Below are 17,151 nucleotides of genomic sequence, written 5' to 3' on the forward strand. Positions count from 1 at the left end.
AGCATTAAAAGCATCAGGCTGTTTTATTTTGTGACAAGTTTATTGAACAGTACCCAAGACTTCATCCTTATAAACAAAAACCTCTACTGAATGATGCCATGGCAGTACCTGCTGGCAATTTTTGGCCATATTGGCAACAAGTTATTTTACTGTGTTTGGTTTCTAGAGTATGAAGCACTATAGAATTGTCAGTAAAACAATTTAAATGTGGTAATTTTGCAAGAGTGGTAAATAATTTTAAAAGTGATCACTACCAGAAATTCTTTACAGATGATTGGACTAGCAGCAATTTTATATTTTCTTTAGTTATTTTTTAAGTGTTCTTGAAACTGATGAGTGGATTTATTTTTAAATGCTTGACAGAATCCAATAAAAAGGACTATGAGTTTGATTAAGAATTTTATGCATCCTTATTTTTATCCAATGTATTTCGACTCAAAATGTGTTTCCTTACTTCCACCATACACAGCCCTAGATTTTCATCTAGTGATTTAAGACTGACACAATTATGCTAAATATTACTCTCTGGAATTCTGAATAAAGTTTCCTTATGGAAATATAAAATTTTCATTGTCATTGCTTTGACAACATGGAGCATAAAGCTAGGAACTTACATTTCACTCAACAGTGCTGGATTAAAAAAAAAAAAAAAAAAAAAAGCCACTAATAATTGTATATCCAAACTACAAAGTAAATCCAAAACACTCCTCCAAATTTTGCTTGTGAACTAAGTGATGTTTCACTATAGTTCAGAAAAAGTTCACAAATTTTTTTGCTTATAAAATAGTTTGTAGATTTCTCTAATCCTTTAAACTAAAAACAAACAAACAAAAAAAAACCCCAAAACAAAAAACAAACACCCCCAGCCAAGGCAGTAGGGAAAATGAGAATTGAACTTAATAGAAAAGATTCTCTCCCATTAATATCAATCACCAAAACAATAAAATTTACACATAAAATTGTAAATATGATAGTGTTTACAAACGAACACAACTCTGAGCAAAGCTTTACAAATCCTTCATACCATACAAAGCAAATAAGAAAATGTAAATTATCACCCAAAACCTAGTCTGTATGAGAAAATGTGCAAAAAATAGGTATGAATAGTTTCACAGAATATATTTTAAGAATTTTTTAAAAACTCAAACTCCAATGCCCAGCACAAGATACAGTATGCTTAGCAGTTAGCACTAGGAAATATGTAATAAGTCTCAGATACACAAAAATCAAGTTCCAAAGGGCAAAAGCGTTTAATTACATTTCACAACAAGAAAAGCACTGTTGTGATCAACAAACATGAAACAGTTCTCTCCAATTTCTACACAACCACTATTTTCTTAATTTATTTAATTTGATAAACAGTAAGTTTTCCTTTTCAGCATTTATCTAAGATGTAGAAATAACAAAATAGTTGCAATAAAGTATACAAAATATTTAATAAGAATGTAAAAACATATAACCAAAATAAATTGTGAAAAAAGGTAAAAGACTTTCATCTCCAAACAACCCAGTTTTCTAAAATAAAGTCAGCTTTCCAATGGGGAAAATAATCTGCAGATGAAATAAAACTTCTAAACAGTGCTGACGATTTCTGCGCTGTCTTTGGAATGAGGAAATGATTACTTAACAGGAAACTTAAATTGAACAGCATATAAAAACATCGTATTATTTTTTTTAGTTGAGGAGGCAATATCTAGTGATCTGTCGAAGCAAATTTGTATTCATGAATTATCAAGACCCACAACACAGCCATGTCTTTTTTGAAAGTCTAGCCAATCCTTTCCCCAAACGAAAATCCTATATAGTACTATCAATCCTCTAAGATTGTACTGATGAAAAGGCTTTCCAAATCTTATCACACAAATGAAACTGTTGCCACTGTTCACTCTAAATTACACAAGGCTGTATTTCAGTGTTCCACTGACTTGCAACACCCACCAAAAAGGCACTTTTTCCACCCAGGAAATACTTCTTTTAAAAGACTGATCCCTTTGTAAGTAAGTACATTGATTTGTAGGAAATGTTGGGGATGCTTCAAACCAAGACAGAGGCCCATGTATAATAAAAGACAAAATTTGTTTTTCATGATATCTCACCAATCTCCCATTCCATGTTTATAATATGACACCTCTTTAGAGCATTTTAACTAAGAAGGAAATTAACCATAAGTAGAGTCTTTGTGGCAGTGAGCAGGACGTTGTAAGGCCAATGTTCTCATGACAAGGACACTTACCAACCAGAACCCATGTGGCCCTCCTGCCTTAAGTGTCCTTAATGCCAAAGAAAATAGTATGAAAGGGCAAGAGTCTCAACTCTCTCCTCCCTGGTAGCGGCACTTATACTCTGAAGAATTTTTGTAAACAGGCTCCTGATCAAACAACTCGACCAAAAGCCTCCAAGTGACAGGATTAAATGCATACCAATCTACAGACCAGCTTATAGTTTTATTCTGTAACACAGCTAACAATTTCAACTTCAATTTTAAAAACCTAGATATAATAATGTTCTTTCTTGATGGATGGATTCTGTGTTTACAGGCACACATTTCACATAAACCTGTTAATCCATCATGAATAGGACTTCAGATCAGGAATTTTAAAGTGATTATTAAAAGCAGTTTCTGGTTTTTGATGCCATCCAAACAACATGAACTTTTTAAAAATTGACTGAACTAAAAGTTGGCGGTCAAACCAAAAAGGCTCTGGTAGATAGAGAACTCCATCATTTTATTTTTGTGGCAAAATCTTATTCCACACAGTTTTAAGTGTGACATTAGAAATCAAAGTTCAGGGTTATAGCACAAACCAAGTGTGGAGTTTTATATTAAAAAAACAACAAAACAGTTCTGCTCATTTACAAACGAGTTAATTAGGCAAACAAAGGAGCAACTTCAGAAGCAGGACTGTCTATACAGCAAGAACCCTCAAAAAGCAATAAAGGTACATACAGTGAATCTGTATACAGAGATTTTATTTACTTTTAAAAGAAAATGAGGACTTTTAGACAAAGCTTTGACCCTATAACAAAGCAAATCTGTCCAGCTTTAAACCAAATTCCAAGAGTAGCCAACTTCTATTTTTCATCAGCTGGCAAGAGCACCCTTAATGAGCTCTATTAACAATTCTATTTTCTTCATCCCATATATGGTACAAAACAAAACCAATCTAGACTCCTTGATAAGCTTTATGCCATCATTTGAGTTTTACAAATTATTTCTCTAAAGATACGCCAAAATCATTTTTTGTTCTCTCCAGACAGTTTTACTTTAACATACAGCAATGTTTATCCTGGTAGTGAGTCTTCTGTAAACAGTCAACCAATGCTCTATGTTATGGAAACCAATCTATATGCAATTGAAACAATCCACAGGTTCTAACCTGGAAATACTAGGAAAACCACCTGGATGCACTATGAATATCTACCTACAAAGAATTGATGTGAACAGCTATCCTAATACAAGTTTTACTTTCCTTGAGCCTATTGGTCTGTCATTTAAGTCAATGACAGCAGCTGTGGCTTCATCCCGAGATTCAAAGGCCACCATGGCTTCACCTGTGGGCATACCTTTTTCATTGTATTTTAAGCAAACTGAGCCTGGGATCACTTGATAACCATAAAAGAAATCTAAAATCTCATCAATAGACACAGTGAAGGGCATGTTCTGTACTTTAATTACTGTTGGTCCTGGTTTTCCAGAACTAGATCCAAAGCCAGGAGGACCACCAATGTGGATTGGGCCAGGGCCAGGGCCAGGGCCAGGCCCAAAGGCTGGCGGCCCACTCAAATGGCCAGGGGCATTTCCAAGACCAGGAGGGCCACCCCCAAAGCCAGGGGGGCCACCTAAGCTACCAGGGCCATTTCCAAAATTCTGAGGCCCCCCTCCAAATCCTGGCCCACTTAAATTATTTGGTCCACCTCCAAAACCTGGAACATCCAGTCCTAGACCAGGCAAGCCACTATTTCCAACTGAAGGCATACCAGGCCTAACATCACCAAAGGCCCCTCCTAATCCTGGAGGAGGAAGTGGTGGCCCAAAGGCATTCGGCCCACCAAAATTACCAGGAAAATTAAACGGAGGCCCATTATTGGCCTCCTTAGATCCTACAGTCAGGAAGGCATGCTCTTCACCTCCTGCACTAGGCATTCCTGCATTGGGCATTCCGGCATTGGGCATTCCCGCATTGGGCATTCCCACACTGGGCATTCCGGCATTGGGCATTCCAGCGCTGGGCATTCCGGCGTTGGGCATTCCAGCGCTGGGCATTCCGGCGCTGGGCATTCCAGCATTGGGCATTCCAGCATTGGGCATTCCTGGAACTGCAGCATTACCTGGCACAGGCATCTTTAATCCCTTTTTTCCTTGGGCAGGGGGATTTTTCTCAATCTCTCTCATATCTTCTAGAGTAACTATATGAACAAAAGCTTCTCGCCCATTAAGTTTTTTACGATGTAAGCGTTCAGACTTACGTGCATCATCTTCATTTTTAAACTGAACCAATGCCTGTCCTAGACCTTGCCCATTGTTATCAACAAGAACATGGACAGCATTCTCATCCACTGGGATTCCTTCTAGGAACTGAAGAACATCCATCTTGGTAATGCTGAATGGAATATTTGTTATGTGAGCACAGACTTTGGTAGAGCTGACATCCCCCTCCGGATTTAACATCATTTCTCTCTGGTCATAGTTGAAGTTCTGTAGTCTTTTTCTAATCATATCTATCTTTTCTAGCATACCTTTCTTAGTAATTGGATGAACTTGAATAAAGCGATTGCCCATGTATTGTTTATGACGACACAGAGCAGCCTTATAGTCAGCCTCATTCCTGAACTCTACAAAGCCTTCACCAGTTGCTTTCCCATTAGGTCCATAAGCAATGTAAATACTATCTTCCACAATATCCAACTTTTTAAAAAAATCAATGACATGTTTGTTTTCAGCTTCAAATGGTAGCCCTTTCAAATAAACACAAAAACCAGCCTCATGTGGTGATCTTGACCTTGACCTTTTCTGCCCACTGGGTGATTTTGACCTGGAAAGTGCCTGTGGAGGGGGATGGGTTTGTCCAGAGGGTCCCATACTTTGCTTAAAAGTGATATGGCCTCCAGCAGCTACCCACTGTCTCTCTGTTGCAGGACTTACTTCCACATACCGTTGTATCATCAGCATTCTGTTTCTTTTCAAGGCTTCAAATGTATCTTGAGGGGAGAGAAACTTAACCAATCCATTCCCATTATTTCGACCTACATGATCTTTCAACAAATGCACTGCATCAACACGGAGCCCATGGAAAAAATCTCTGACATCATTTTCCATTGCAGAAAAGGGCATTCCGTGAACACTGACATACAGATCATCAGGGTTGATGGGAAGTGGTTTCACACTGCTTTGAGAATTCACCTGGATAGGGTTAACAGGATTCAGTGGACCCAGAAACACAGGGTTCAGGTTATTGTTCAGATTCATAGGTGCTCCAGAGCCATTCATTCCAGCAGGTAGAGGTGCCACAGGTGGTGGGTTCAAGGGCGGCATGCCCGACATAGGTGGCAGTGGGGTCATGGGCGGCACCGAAGGGACTGGGGGTATAGGGGGCACGGGAGGCACAGGAGGCAATGTAGGTACCGGAGGAGGAACTGGTATTGGGGGAATAGACGGCATTGGTGGCAAAGATGGCATCGCTGGGATTGGAGGAATTGGTGGTGGTGGAACCGTGTTCATTGGCGAGGCTGTGCTTGAAATGGTTGAGCTAAACGTTGGGCTCCCAAACGAAGTCCCCATATTTGGAGGAGCTGTTCCTATACTGGCTGTGGAGAATGTCTGTATGTTTTTGTTGCTTTCATGAACAGAAGTAGCGGCAGTAACTACACTGGGTGAAGGGTTATTAAAGTTGGGTACTGTTGTAGGCAAGTTAACCCTGCCACTCATTCCTGAGCTAGGTGGTGGTCCTGATCTACTAGCATTTGCTGGTGGTATATCTAAGTTGGCAGTTTCAAAACGTCTACGACTCAGTTCAATCATATTCTGCATTTCCGTTTTACTACTCAACAACAGTGTTACTTTTGACCCTTTAATTGTACCACCTGTGCGCATCATACCAAGCCTTGCATCTTCATCAGTGGCAAAAACGATGAAAGCCTCACCCAGTTCACCCCCTACAATATGCACGCCCCCATCAGGAATGGTCAATCCAGAGAAGAAGTGGCGAATGTCCATGGTCCCCGCCACAATTGGGAGACCTTGCAAACGGATGACCACAGCCATGCTGCGCTGAAACCACACACACCTGCAGATGAGAAAAGGCAACGGCCAGGTCAGACTCCTGTTTATCACACCAAATTTTTAGCTATATGAATGACCAGCTACCATATTAGGCTCTCAAACAGTCCCTCAAACTATCACAAGCAGTGTCGTTTTTTAAATTTGGATATTCTAAAAACTGAGTATCATATGCCATTTACAATGTAAAACCTAGACAATTTCAACTTCCAAAAGGAATTAATTCTGGAAACAATTAGAAGTTCAGTCCCAAGACTCAAAGTTTCAGGAAAAAAACAACCACAGGACAGTAAATCACCAATTACATCATTCAGACCAAGATTCATAAAGATTTAAGATTTAAAAGAAATGTGTAAGTCAAACCAGAAAACAAAGTTTAACAATCTGTAAGGGAAAAACATGCAAAGGATGCATCAAAGTTAATACTTAAAACTGGCTTAGCATCTTCCTTATAAACCTGACTACTTCATTGAATTATCAGTGTCATTTTATATGGCTCAATCTAAAATCCAACAGAAACAAAAAACTAATTAATTACAAATAATACTCAACATAAAAGATTCAAATCTCAAATGAGAACTGACTTCATATTTCACCCTGAAATTCTTCAATCTGCCTTACAGCTTTATTTATTAAAGGAAACAACATATAAAATTATTTATTACAGCCCTGGCTGTGTACCTCAGTTGGTTAGAGGATTGTCCTAATACACCAAGGTTGTGGGTTTGATCTCCAGTCAGGGCAAATACAAGAATCAACCAATGAATGCATAAGTAGAACAACAAATCACTGTTTCTTTCTCTCTCAAATCAATTAATTTAAAAAAAAATTATTTTATAAGCAAGGCTAATACATGCTAAGAATCCAAAAGAAATACTGAATAATATAGCCAAAATCTTAAGTTATCTATTTTCATCACTTCAAAAAGGAGCACTTGGTTACAGTGCCATTCACCATGACTGTTTTAATTAAAATTCAGGTCCAATGACTCATTCCCAAACGCTCTATTAAAAAAAAGTCTTGTTTTTCCCATAGGGAAGGGCTGATAATGAAAGAGGCATTTTTTTGGTTTTGCTTTTGTTTTAAAAAACTAGGGTACGAACTTTATTCAGTGATTGCTATTGTGCCCCCAACACAACTCCTGTGGAATTTCTAGGTGCCCACTTATCTCCTTAGATAATGTCCATTTTGATCTAATAGTTTTTCCTTAGATTTAAGTATAATTTTAGTATCGCAGTTCTTACAGCATCTTACAGTAAATGTCAATGGCAGGCCTTTGTGAAGCGATACAAAACAAATTCTTAGCATTATAAGATATATTAATTTGAACTTTATTTGGTCAACAACATAGGGTGCTGCCCAAGCCATCTTAAAAATCAACTTTTAAATAAAAACCTGTTAAACCGGCTCTGTGACCTTAGGGAAATCACAAAGTATTTAAACTTTGGTTTTATCTTCTCAAATGAGAACATTAGAAGAGCAAAACTTCCTGTTGCAAGCTCTATCTCTACAACTCTACGAAAGCAGTTTTTCAATGTTAAATATTATATGAATACTAATTTGATGCAAAAAAATCTATAATTATAGCTCAATGTTGTGATTGCTGTACAGAAAAGAGTAATATATTGTTTAGCTCTCACAGTTTTTATACACACACACACACACACACACACACACACACCACCTTCAAATTTAATCCTAAAAGATGGAGACTGGCAAACAGAAAATGCTCTTTATGAGACCACTATAAAACACCAGAAACTGGGCAGAGGGAGGAAGTTTTTATAACTGGTCTACAACGGTCAACAAAAATATACTAAAAAACAATTACACCAACCGACTCTTTCCTCCTTACTTACTATTTAGCGGTCTATCAGGAAGTTCATTAAGAAGCTTCCAATCAAATTCTCATTCCTTATTGACTCTACAATATTGGCTATATGCAAACAAAACTGAGACAGTATTCCTGTTCAATTTCAAAACAAATGCTTAATCATTTAATCACTATATACAGGGGAAACATCATGGGTACTCTAGGTACCCACAACAACTTGAGAGAGAGACATTAGTTTGTACTGAGATAATAAAAACGAGGACTTGATATGGTCCCAAGTACACAAAAACATACAGAGTAAGTCTTCAAACCACTTGCTGCTAAGAAAAGGGATTTAGTAAAAGTCTGTACAAGGTACACATGAAAACGTGATACTCAAAATCTGCCCAGAACTAGTCAGAAAAGGGCTGAGGTTTAACCAAAGCAGAGCACAAGATTTATTCATAAAGCCGTTTGAAAAGGAAAAGATTTTAGGTTCTGAAAAGTATGAAGATCTGCTATTCTGCTACTATCTGTCTGACAAATACCTCATCTCAACCTATCTGGAGCCTACCTTAATTATTTAATAAGAGAGTTAGAATCCGTGACTGGGGTTCTATTAAAGTCAAAATTTGTATTCTAAAACATATGACCCATTATCTAGACCTATACTTCTAAGGAATATTAAAAAACCATACCAATAACAAGCACCTGCATTTGAAATTAGTCTAAATGCCATGGGAGTGGGGGGGGGCAGCTATTTACTGCCTAATAATCAGGAATTCAGGAGAAATACATCCATATAAAACTGACCCCCAAAGGAAACAACAACTGTTCCTCCATCATGGTACCCAATCCATCCCACCCCCATCCCTCAGATGAGCTTGTTTAAAAAAATAAAAAACCCACACTTTAGTTACTATACATACTTTCATGTTACTTAATAAGCTATCTCATTTTATTCTGTATAAAACAAACCCTCTATTTAAAATCTCTTACCTGATAAAACAAGAGATGTATTTTCTTAACAAGAAGTAGAGGCCAAGTCAATCCTGTGGGCAACCAATTAAAACCAACTTTTAGACTGCAATAGAGAATAAACGGAGGCAAAAATCAATGCAAGAAACACAAAACACGCACAGGCCACACTGAACTGTACATTACCAAGGCGAGTCTGAAACCAGAGTACTTCATTAGAATGTATATAAAAAAATAAAAAATAAAACAGAAGGAGAAGACATGTACCAAAATCCTACACATGCTTATTACTTAGTATTGCTTTCACTTTTGAGTATCTCTTAAAACATTATATTTACATACATCAAGAATGTGTCACAAATTAGTCCAAGAATGACTCAAATAAAAGCTAACACAACAATAAAGCTCTCAGTTTCTCAGCTGGTAACTACTTTTACCACTTGATGAGTAAACCAGTCCAGAAAACTCTGTAATACAAGTCAAGCTATGACCTATTTTCTCAGGTTCCCAACAATTTTTTATGAAAAAGCACAATAACAAGTTTGTACAATACCAGTTCCTGAACAAATTAAGTCATCAGTTCAAGAGTACTCATAGAAATTATTGCAATTACTCTTTCAATATATTTTCCTTTGCACCAAAATAGCGTCAAACACCCAAAACCATAAACGAAGAGACAGGTCTGGCTATAAGAATTAATTCCTAGTTAAAACCACTGGGGTTCAAAACATTAAGGAAAAGTGCTTCTTCTCTTAACACCATAACAATCCCAAGAAACTTTATTTTTTACAACTCCCTAAAAACACCTAGTATATGAACAGTACTACCCAAAGTAGAAACAGATTATCTTTTACTGGAATTTTCCCAAACTGGTGAAATTAAGCAATTCACAAGCAATATAAATGACCAAATGATTAGACAACTATACTCAAAGGTCATTTTTTAATTCAGAGAAACAAAGTAGAAGGAAATTGTTACTGTTAGGTATTAAGATTATCAACAGAATACTATCAAAATGATGCTCATTTTTAACTACTATCTTCAAGATCAAGATACCTACCATCAGTGAGCTTAGTATCATCACAAAACGTAAAAGATTAAAACAAATTTTAGTGTTACTCCAAACTTTTCTAAATGACAAGTTAAACATTTGCTAGACAACTACTCAAATTACTCAAGAACAGTGATATTGTTTTGCCACAAAGAGCTATGCAAATATCTCATAACAATGCTTTCAAAAGCCCAGAGCATTGCATTAATCTTTTTAGGCTGCACAAATCGATCCTAGTGAAGTCTAAAGAGTTTTTAAACTCTTCATTTAAATGGGTCATAAAGGGAAGTGTGAAACAGGAAAAAAAAAAAAAAAAAAAAAAAAAGCCTGCTTTAAGTAAAGGCTAAGAGCTAATAAAGAACCAGGGTAATTTTCTAGATAAGTACTTGTGATAAACAGAGGATCCCCTAACTGGAGATTACAATTCAAAAGATCTGGTGTGAGGCCAAGGCATGTGCCCTACAGGTAAGAGAAACAAGTTCCTATCTTCTTCCCTTCCAGACCCAAGAAAGCACCTTATGTTCATCTGGAAAGGAACTTACTAGGTCTGTCTATTCCCAGAAATTTCTACAGGATTGCTAGAAATAACTGTAACAAGGAGGAAACATCTCATTCCACAAGGAAAAGTTGTAGAATGCCTAGTTCAAGGTTTATGTGTGTTTAACTTAAAGTACAAAATCAATCTAAAAGATAAAATAAAATAAACAAACAAATAAATAAAATCTAGACACAAATTTGTGAACTTCTATTTCACCATAGGGGAAGGTCCCTCTCACCCTACACCAAAAAAAGTACACAGAGAGTTCAGGCTAGAAGCCAGAACTTCACTAATCTTGCTGTTACGGCTCCATCTTCAAATAGGCAAGGTATATAAACTGAGAACTGAACTACTTTTAATACCTCACTTTGTGAAGAACACAATAATTTAATAAAGCTATCACTGTTTTCCAGGAAACCTACTCACTCCCATGTCCTAAATGTCAGCTAGCAAATAAATGCAGGATACCAAAATGAAAAATCCATTCCTATCAATCACCTTAAACTTTGGTGAATTTTAGGAGGCTAAATCTGAAACATTTCTATGTAAATACATGTTTTACCTATGCCCAAAGCTTAACGGTAGGGAAGGAGAAACTGGGCCTGATCTGCCATTAAGTCCACTGATACACATTTCAGAAGATCTAAGCAGCTTGCTTTAGTAAATTCTTCCACTTTATGTTAGGAATTAGTCCTAACAAAGTGGTCTTGCTTCAGCTTTACAAATACCACATGCATGCATGTGCAAATTACAAATAACTGCTACAAAAATTGACAGGACAGATTTTTCTATTTACTGGCCATTCCAATCACTTGGAATTTCAGAATAAAATATCTGACAATTATCTTTTATCAGGAAGTCAAGGCACAAACCAGAACTTAACCATTTCCACTCTTCATCTGGTAATAAACATCCAGAGATGAATTTTAACTTTGTTTAGTCATCAGTCTTTAATCAACAAGAACCAGGGTACAGCAGAGTTAAGTTCTTCAGATTTAAAACAAAAACCAGGATCACCTCAGAGATGAGCAACCAAGAACCAATCATAATGGACATAACACTATAAACAGCATAATCAAATTATGGTAGACATTACAAAGAGAAGAAAAAAAATAAAAAAAGGCTTTATTTAGCCACTTCATTTTGTTCCCATCCCCAAATGGATCACATTTCAGAATCTGGGGTCATTCTTAAAGAAACAATTCTGACACTCAGGAAGATATACCCTTTGATAGCACATTACTCAACTCTCCAGTCAGAACTCAAAGGCAGCAAATCAAGACATTTCTAAATAACATATTTATTCCTCCTGCCAAAAACACTGTTAAATTATTTTTCAATCCCCCCAAATGCCAACAAAAATGTTCATTATCTTACTTGATTTAAACTTCAAAGGAACAATATTACTTCTAATCCAGCAGACCACATTCACTCTCACTATCATTAGTCTTAAGACTTAAAACCTGGCTTTAAATTTAATGAACTCTGAAAATCAAAAGGTATGTGGGTGGCAGTAGTAAAATCAGATAAAAATATAAATTAGGTAAGTTATTTTTCTGCTTACCTAAAACATTTAACAATATTCATTTATTCCATCAACATTTATTAAGTACTTGTGGGCCAGACAGGAAATACAGAATTGTACAACAGTCCCTGCATTTTGGGGAGGGATATCTAAAAGCATCTTTTGTGCAACCAATACTGACACTTAGAATTTTTTTCTTTTAACAGCAGCAAAAAATATTCATCTAAACTGAATGATGGAATAAAAAACAGTACGAAATTGTCACTGATTTCAGCACCTAGAGGATACTGGTCCACAAATTCAAGTTTCACATCTAAAAATTGTACCAAAAGCCCCCAAACTCTCAATACGCAACAATCAAAACATTTGGCATGTCAAAGAAAGTGAAAGAAGCCTGAAGTATAATGGTATTAGCACATAACAGTATATTCCAAATAACTACAATGGTTTCTAAAATTTCACAGTTTTCACCTAACAGATATGAATGTAACAAAAATGGAAATTATGCATTGCAATTCATAAACAAAATATTTGATCGAGCATATAAGGTGATATAAAAATGCATTCCGTTTCGTTAAAAAAATTTGCAGCAATATTAAGCACATCCTCAACTTTTGTATAATCACACTAAACATTTCATTGTCTTCAAAAGTTAATTATCGTGAAATTATTTTAACCACCTGTATAACAGTTCTTCCAAACTTTTTAAATATTCTTGGAAAATACCTGAACACAATTACTTTCCACAAAGTCCAGAAATCCTCCATTCTATCAAAGCTACCAAATTTCAAAAACAAGTACAACCAGTCTCTATAATTAAAAAACAGAAAAAGACAACCTATGTGTCCAGACTCGTAGGATTTTTCAATTGTAAATGCTCTACAATGTGTTAACAATATAAACTAGATAACAAGGTCTAAGGCAATTCAAAAACGACACCATTTTAAACCAGTCAAACAAGTGCTCTGAGTACTCCCGTGACGAGGTTCGCCAACAAACCTTCGGTAGCAATCACATTTTTCCGTTATACTAAAAGGCATCACCCTAACTTTGAATAATACAGAACGGTTCCTGCCAACTACCCCAATTTACATCAGGTCATCTGTGGGAATCCAGCAGCCAAAGGAGGATTTTAGGGTCCAGAAATCTCTCCTACAGAGCCTGCAACTCTCAGTACACAAATGCCAGACTACGGTTTAGCGCTGAATAACCCAGAATAACCCTCACCCAAAACACTCAGATTTTTCACTATAAAGCACACAAGTGCGCTCATACACGTAGTCTAGCAGCTATAAAGCCTCTGCACCAGTGCCCGTCCCGTCAGTAACCTGTAGATCCTAAAAGCTCCTCCCACCCATTTCACGTGGCTGCAAACTAGCACACTCAGCCTTCGCTAGAGAAACTCAATTCACTCTCCATGAAAAGCACCCACAGTCCACCTCCCATTGGACCTCCCCCTTCTGCCGCGCTGGAGGCTGTCCCCCAAGGGATACCCTCGAGGGTAAGCCCTGCCTCAGCGTTGGGCCTTGTAATCATTTCAAACTACAACCCCCTCCACCTTCAGGCCACGAATTCGGCCAGCAGACTTCCTCTCTAGACTTACAGGAATGTTCTGACTACAGCTTCCTCCCCACAGGTGTGTCCTAATTATACTCTTTCCTGTTAAGCCACGGGGGCTTCCTTTCCACTTCGGGTGGAGGGAGTGTCCTCACTACGATCTCCTCACTTGGAAGCAGAGAGATGTATTTATAATCTCTGCCTCCTTTAGGGTCACAGAAAATCTTGCTCACTCGGAATACAGGTGTGATTTCACCGCAGTCCCCGTTAGTTCGCAGGCCGCTGGGCCACCCAGCTCTGGCCTCCTCCCCCTCAGACCACGGGGGCGTCCTCGGCTATAGCCTCGTCCCCACTCCGGTATGCAGGCTCATCCTCTTTCGCGTCCTTCTTGCATACGCTTAAGCCTCAAGAGGCGAAAGTGGCGCCCCAAGCCCCCCGCAGCCGTGCCCGACCCTTTTGTGTCGGGCGCTCGCCGCCACGGGCTCGGAGGCCTCCGAAGGCCCCGCCCCGGGCCACCAAGGGGCGGCTCGAGCCCCGCACAGCCCCGCCCGTTCCGGGGCTGCGGGAGTCTTACCGGGGAGAGCTGCGCGGCACCCGAACCCAGCCCAGAGTTACCCCCCGCGCGAGTGCCTCCGCCCCGCGGCCGACAGGCCCTGCGCGAACGGCTTTCCGGAGCCCACAGCAGCCACCACCACCACCTTTGCCGCTTCACAAAATGGCCGCCAGCCCGCTCCGCAAGTCCGCGTTCCAGAAGGGGCGGGACAGTCGGGTGACGTCACGGACGAGACAGCGCAAGCGCACTGAGGTTTTTGAGCAATCTCCCGGAACTTGCCGGTGTTTATGGCCAGTAGAGCTTTGAGTCCGTGAGTGCGACTTTTGCGCACTAGCCCAGCCTTAAGAGTGACGTTAGTGGTGGGATGGGTACAGTATCTGGATCGGCCCCTCACTGCGGGAGTCTATGCAAATTGCTTCACTTCTTTAAGCCTTTGCGAAAGGAGGGAAAAATATTGTACATACTTCCTATGGTTGTTTTAAGAATTAAAAGAACCATAAAGTGGTGTCTAGTTCTATTGATTCCTTGACAGAAGAACAAAAACCTGATTCTTTTTTCCATTAAAAAATTTCAATCAGGGCTCCGATCTGTGTGGCTCAGGTGATTGGGCGTCGTCCTGCAGAGACAAGGGTCGCTGGCGATTCCTAGTCGAGGCACACGCCTGGGTTGCAGTTCCCTCAGGTAGGAGCACGAACGAGGGGCAGCCAATCCATGTTTCTCACATCATGTTTCTTTTTCTCCCTCCCTTCCCCTTTCTAAAAATAAATTTAAAAATCCTTTAAAAACTTTTTTCAATCAGGGGAGCCTTATTCACCAGTCTACATTAACCCATCTACAAATGCACTTCAATATTATTTCATTAGAGAAAAAATTATTCTGATGCTGTTTCGGTCCAGGCCTCCCAGACTCCACTGGCCCTGTGTATGTATACCCTATATCTTCATGAATGTCGCCATAATTGAACTAATCTTCCAAGTCAGAAAGTGCGGAATCAACTAAACAAAATCAGGATCTAGGCCCAAGTGAGGGCACATACAAGAATCAACCAACAAATGCACAAATGAGTGGAACAGCAAAAGGATGTTTCTCTCTTCTCTAAAATAAATATATTAATTAATTTTTTAAAAATCAGGGGCCCTGCCCTGGCTGGTGTGGCTCAGTGGACTGAGCGCCAAGCCTGTGAACCAAAAGGTCACACTGGTTTGATTCTCATAGTCACCGTAGATGCCTGGGATTCAGGCCAGGTGCCCAGGTGGGGGCAAGTGAGAGGCAACTGATAGCACACTGGTGTTTCTTTCCCTTTCTTCCTCCCTTCCCATCTCTAAAAGTAAATAAAATCTTTTGGAAAATTTTTAAAAATAAAAAATCAAGGGCCCTGACCAGTGTGGTTCAGTTGGTTGGGCATTGTCCAGCAAAGCAAAAGGTCCCAGTTGAATTCATGGTCAAGGCACATGCCTGGTCATCCTGGTTGGGGCACATGCAAGAAGCAACTTATTGATGTTTCTCTCTTACATCATTCCTCTCCTTCTCCCTCACTTACTCTCTCTCTAAAAATAAATAAATAAATAAATTCATTTAAAAAAATATCAGGCACCAAATTCCACAACTCCACAACTGCAACATGCGTCTGAGGAGATTTGTGTGGCAGGCTTCCTTAGTACTAGCCCAGGTGCCAAAACCAGCAAATGAAAAAAACAGGCCACACATTTTTTTTTTTTAATACAAGGATGTTTTTCTGAGATCAGACAAAATTGGGTGCCCTCTGCCTGCTATGGCAGTAGACCCCAGGATATGTTTTTATTGATTTTAGAGACAGAGGAAGGGAGAGAAAGAGAAAAGCATGATGTGAGAAAGTAACATTGATTGGTTGCCTCTCGTATACACCCTGACCAGGGGCGGAACCAACAGTCTAGGTTCATGCCCTGATCCGGAACCAAACCCACAAACTTTTGTTTTATGGGAGGATGCTCCAACCAACTGAGCAACCTGCCAGGGCAGGGACCACATTTTGAAAATAAATCCATATTTTATTAAATATACTCTTTGTAGGTATAATATAGTGCATTAAAAACAAACAAACAAAAAAAAACTACTAAAGGCAATGTAGTATCTAGGACTGGATCCCAGAACAGAGAAAGGACATAAGTGGGAAAACTGTTGAAATATGAATAAAATCTGAGGTTTAGTTAATATTAATGTGCAGATGTTAATCTCTTAATCTCTTGATCTTGACAAATGTACCAAAGATGTTAAATTAGAGGAAGTTGGGTGATGGATATATAACTCTGCACTATCTTTGCAACCTTTTGTTAAATCTAAAATTATTCAAAATACAGGCCTGGCCAGGTAGCTCAGTTGATTTAGAGTGTCATCCAATATACCAAGGTTGCAGGTTCAATCCCAGATCAGGTCACATACAAGAAGCAATAACTGCATAAATAAGTGGAACATCGAATCAATGTTTCTCTCTGTCTCATGAATAAATTTTTAAAAAATACATAAAATTATTCAAAATTTAAAATTTTATTTTAAAAACTTCTATAATTTCATCTCTACCATCTCCTGTCTATCTGCATTCACTATACTTTAGCTTAGTGACTTTCAAACTTCTTTGACCATCACCCACATAAGAAATACATTTCCAACTTTGTACATACATGCAAATATATAATTGTAAAATATTTAAAATGTGTATGATGTAGTCTAATTTATTTTACTCCCATTTGTATGTGTGCTGGTAACTATCCACCTATGGTTTCAGACCCATAAATGGAAAAACTCTACGATAGCTACACTGGCCTTCTACTGGTTTCTCAAATATGCCATGCTTTTTCATTCCTCAGGCCCTTTGCTTTTGCT

The 17,151-nt window shown here is 38.6% G+C and overlaps 2 protein-coding genes across 9 annotated transcripts in view; both read right to left on the bottom strand.

Moving 5' to 3' along the window:
* The window catches only part of CPNE1 (copine 1), a 33,328-nt gene extending 18,850 nt beyond the window's left edge, over positions 1–14,478 (bottom strand). For 2 of the 8 annotated variants that reach the window (XM_090286328.1, XM_090286329.1), the window contains exon 1: positions 14,314–14,478. The gene's annotated coding sequence lies outside the window, so the exon portion shown is untranslated. Of the gene's footprint in view, positions 1–6,141; positions 6,206–9,089; positions 9,175–13,972; positions 14,213–14,313 lie in introns of those variants that run through there. The other 6 variants (XM_090286322.1, XM_090286324.1, XM_090286325.1 and 3 more) reach the window with 6 other exon arrangements.
* On the bottom strand, positions 1,227–6,305 carry RBM12 (RNA binding motif protein 12). Its single transcript, XM_090286320.1, has one exon. The coding sequence runs from the start codon at positions 6,260–6,262 to the stop codon at positions 3,446–3,448; it is 2,817 nt and encodes a 938-aa protein (XP_090142446.1). The 5' UTR covers positions 6,263–6,305; the 3' UTR covers positions 1,227–3,445.
* Positions 14,479–17,151: the final 2,673 nt, after the last annotated feature.

This window comes from Furipterus horrens, unplaced genomic scaffold, assembly GCF_987537825.1.
Source record: "Furipterus horrens unplaced genomic scaffold, mFurHor1.1.pri manual_scaffold_8, whole genome shotgun sequence".
In the NCBI taxonomy this organism is placed as follows: domain Eukaryota; kingdom Metazoa; phylum Chordata; class Mammalia; order Chiroptera; family Furipteridae; genus Furipterus; species Furipterus horrens.

What these genes read in the sequence shown, in the direction of transcription:
- RBM12 (XM_090286320.1), bottom strand. Translation starts at nt 6,262, where the DNA reads ATGGCTGTGGTCATCCGTTTGCAAGGTCTCCCAATTGTGGCGGGGACC.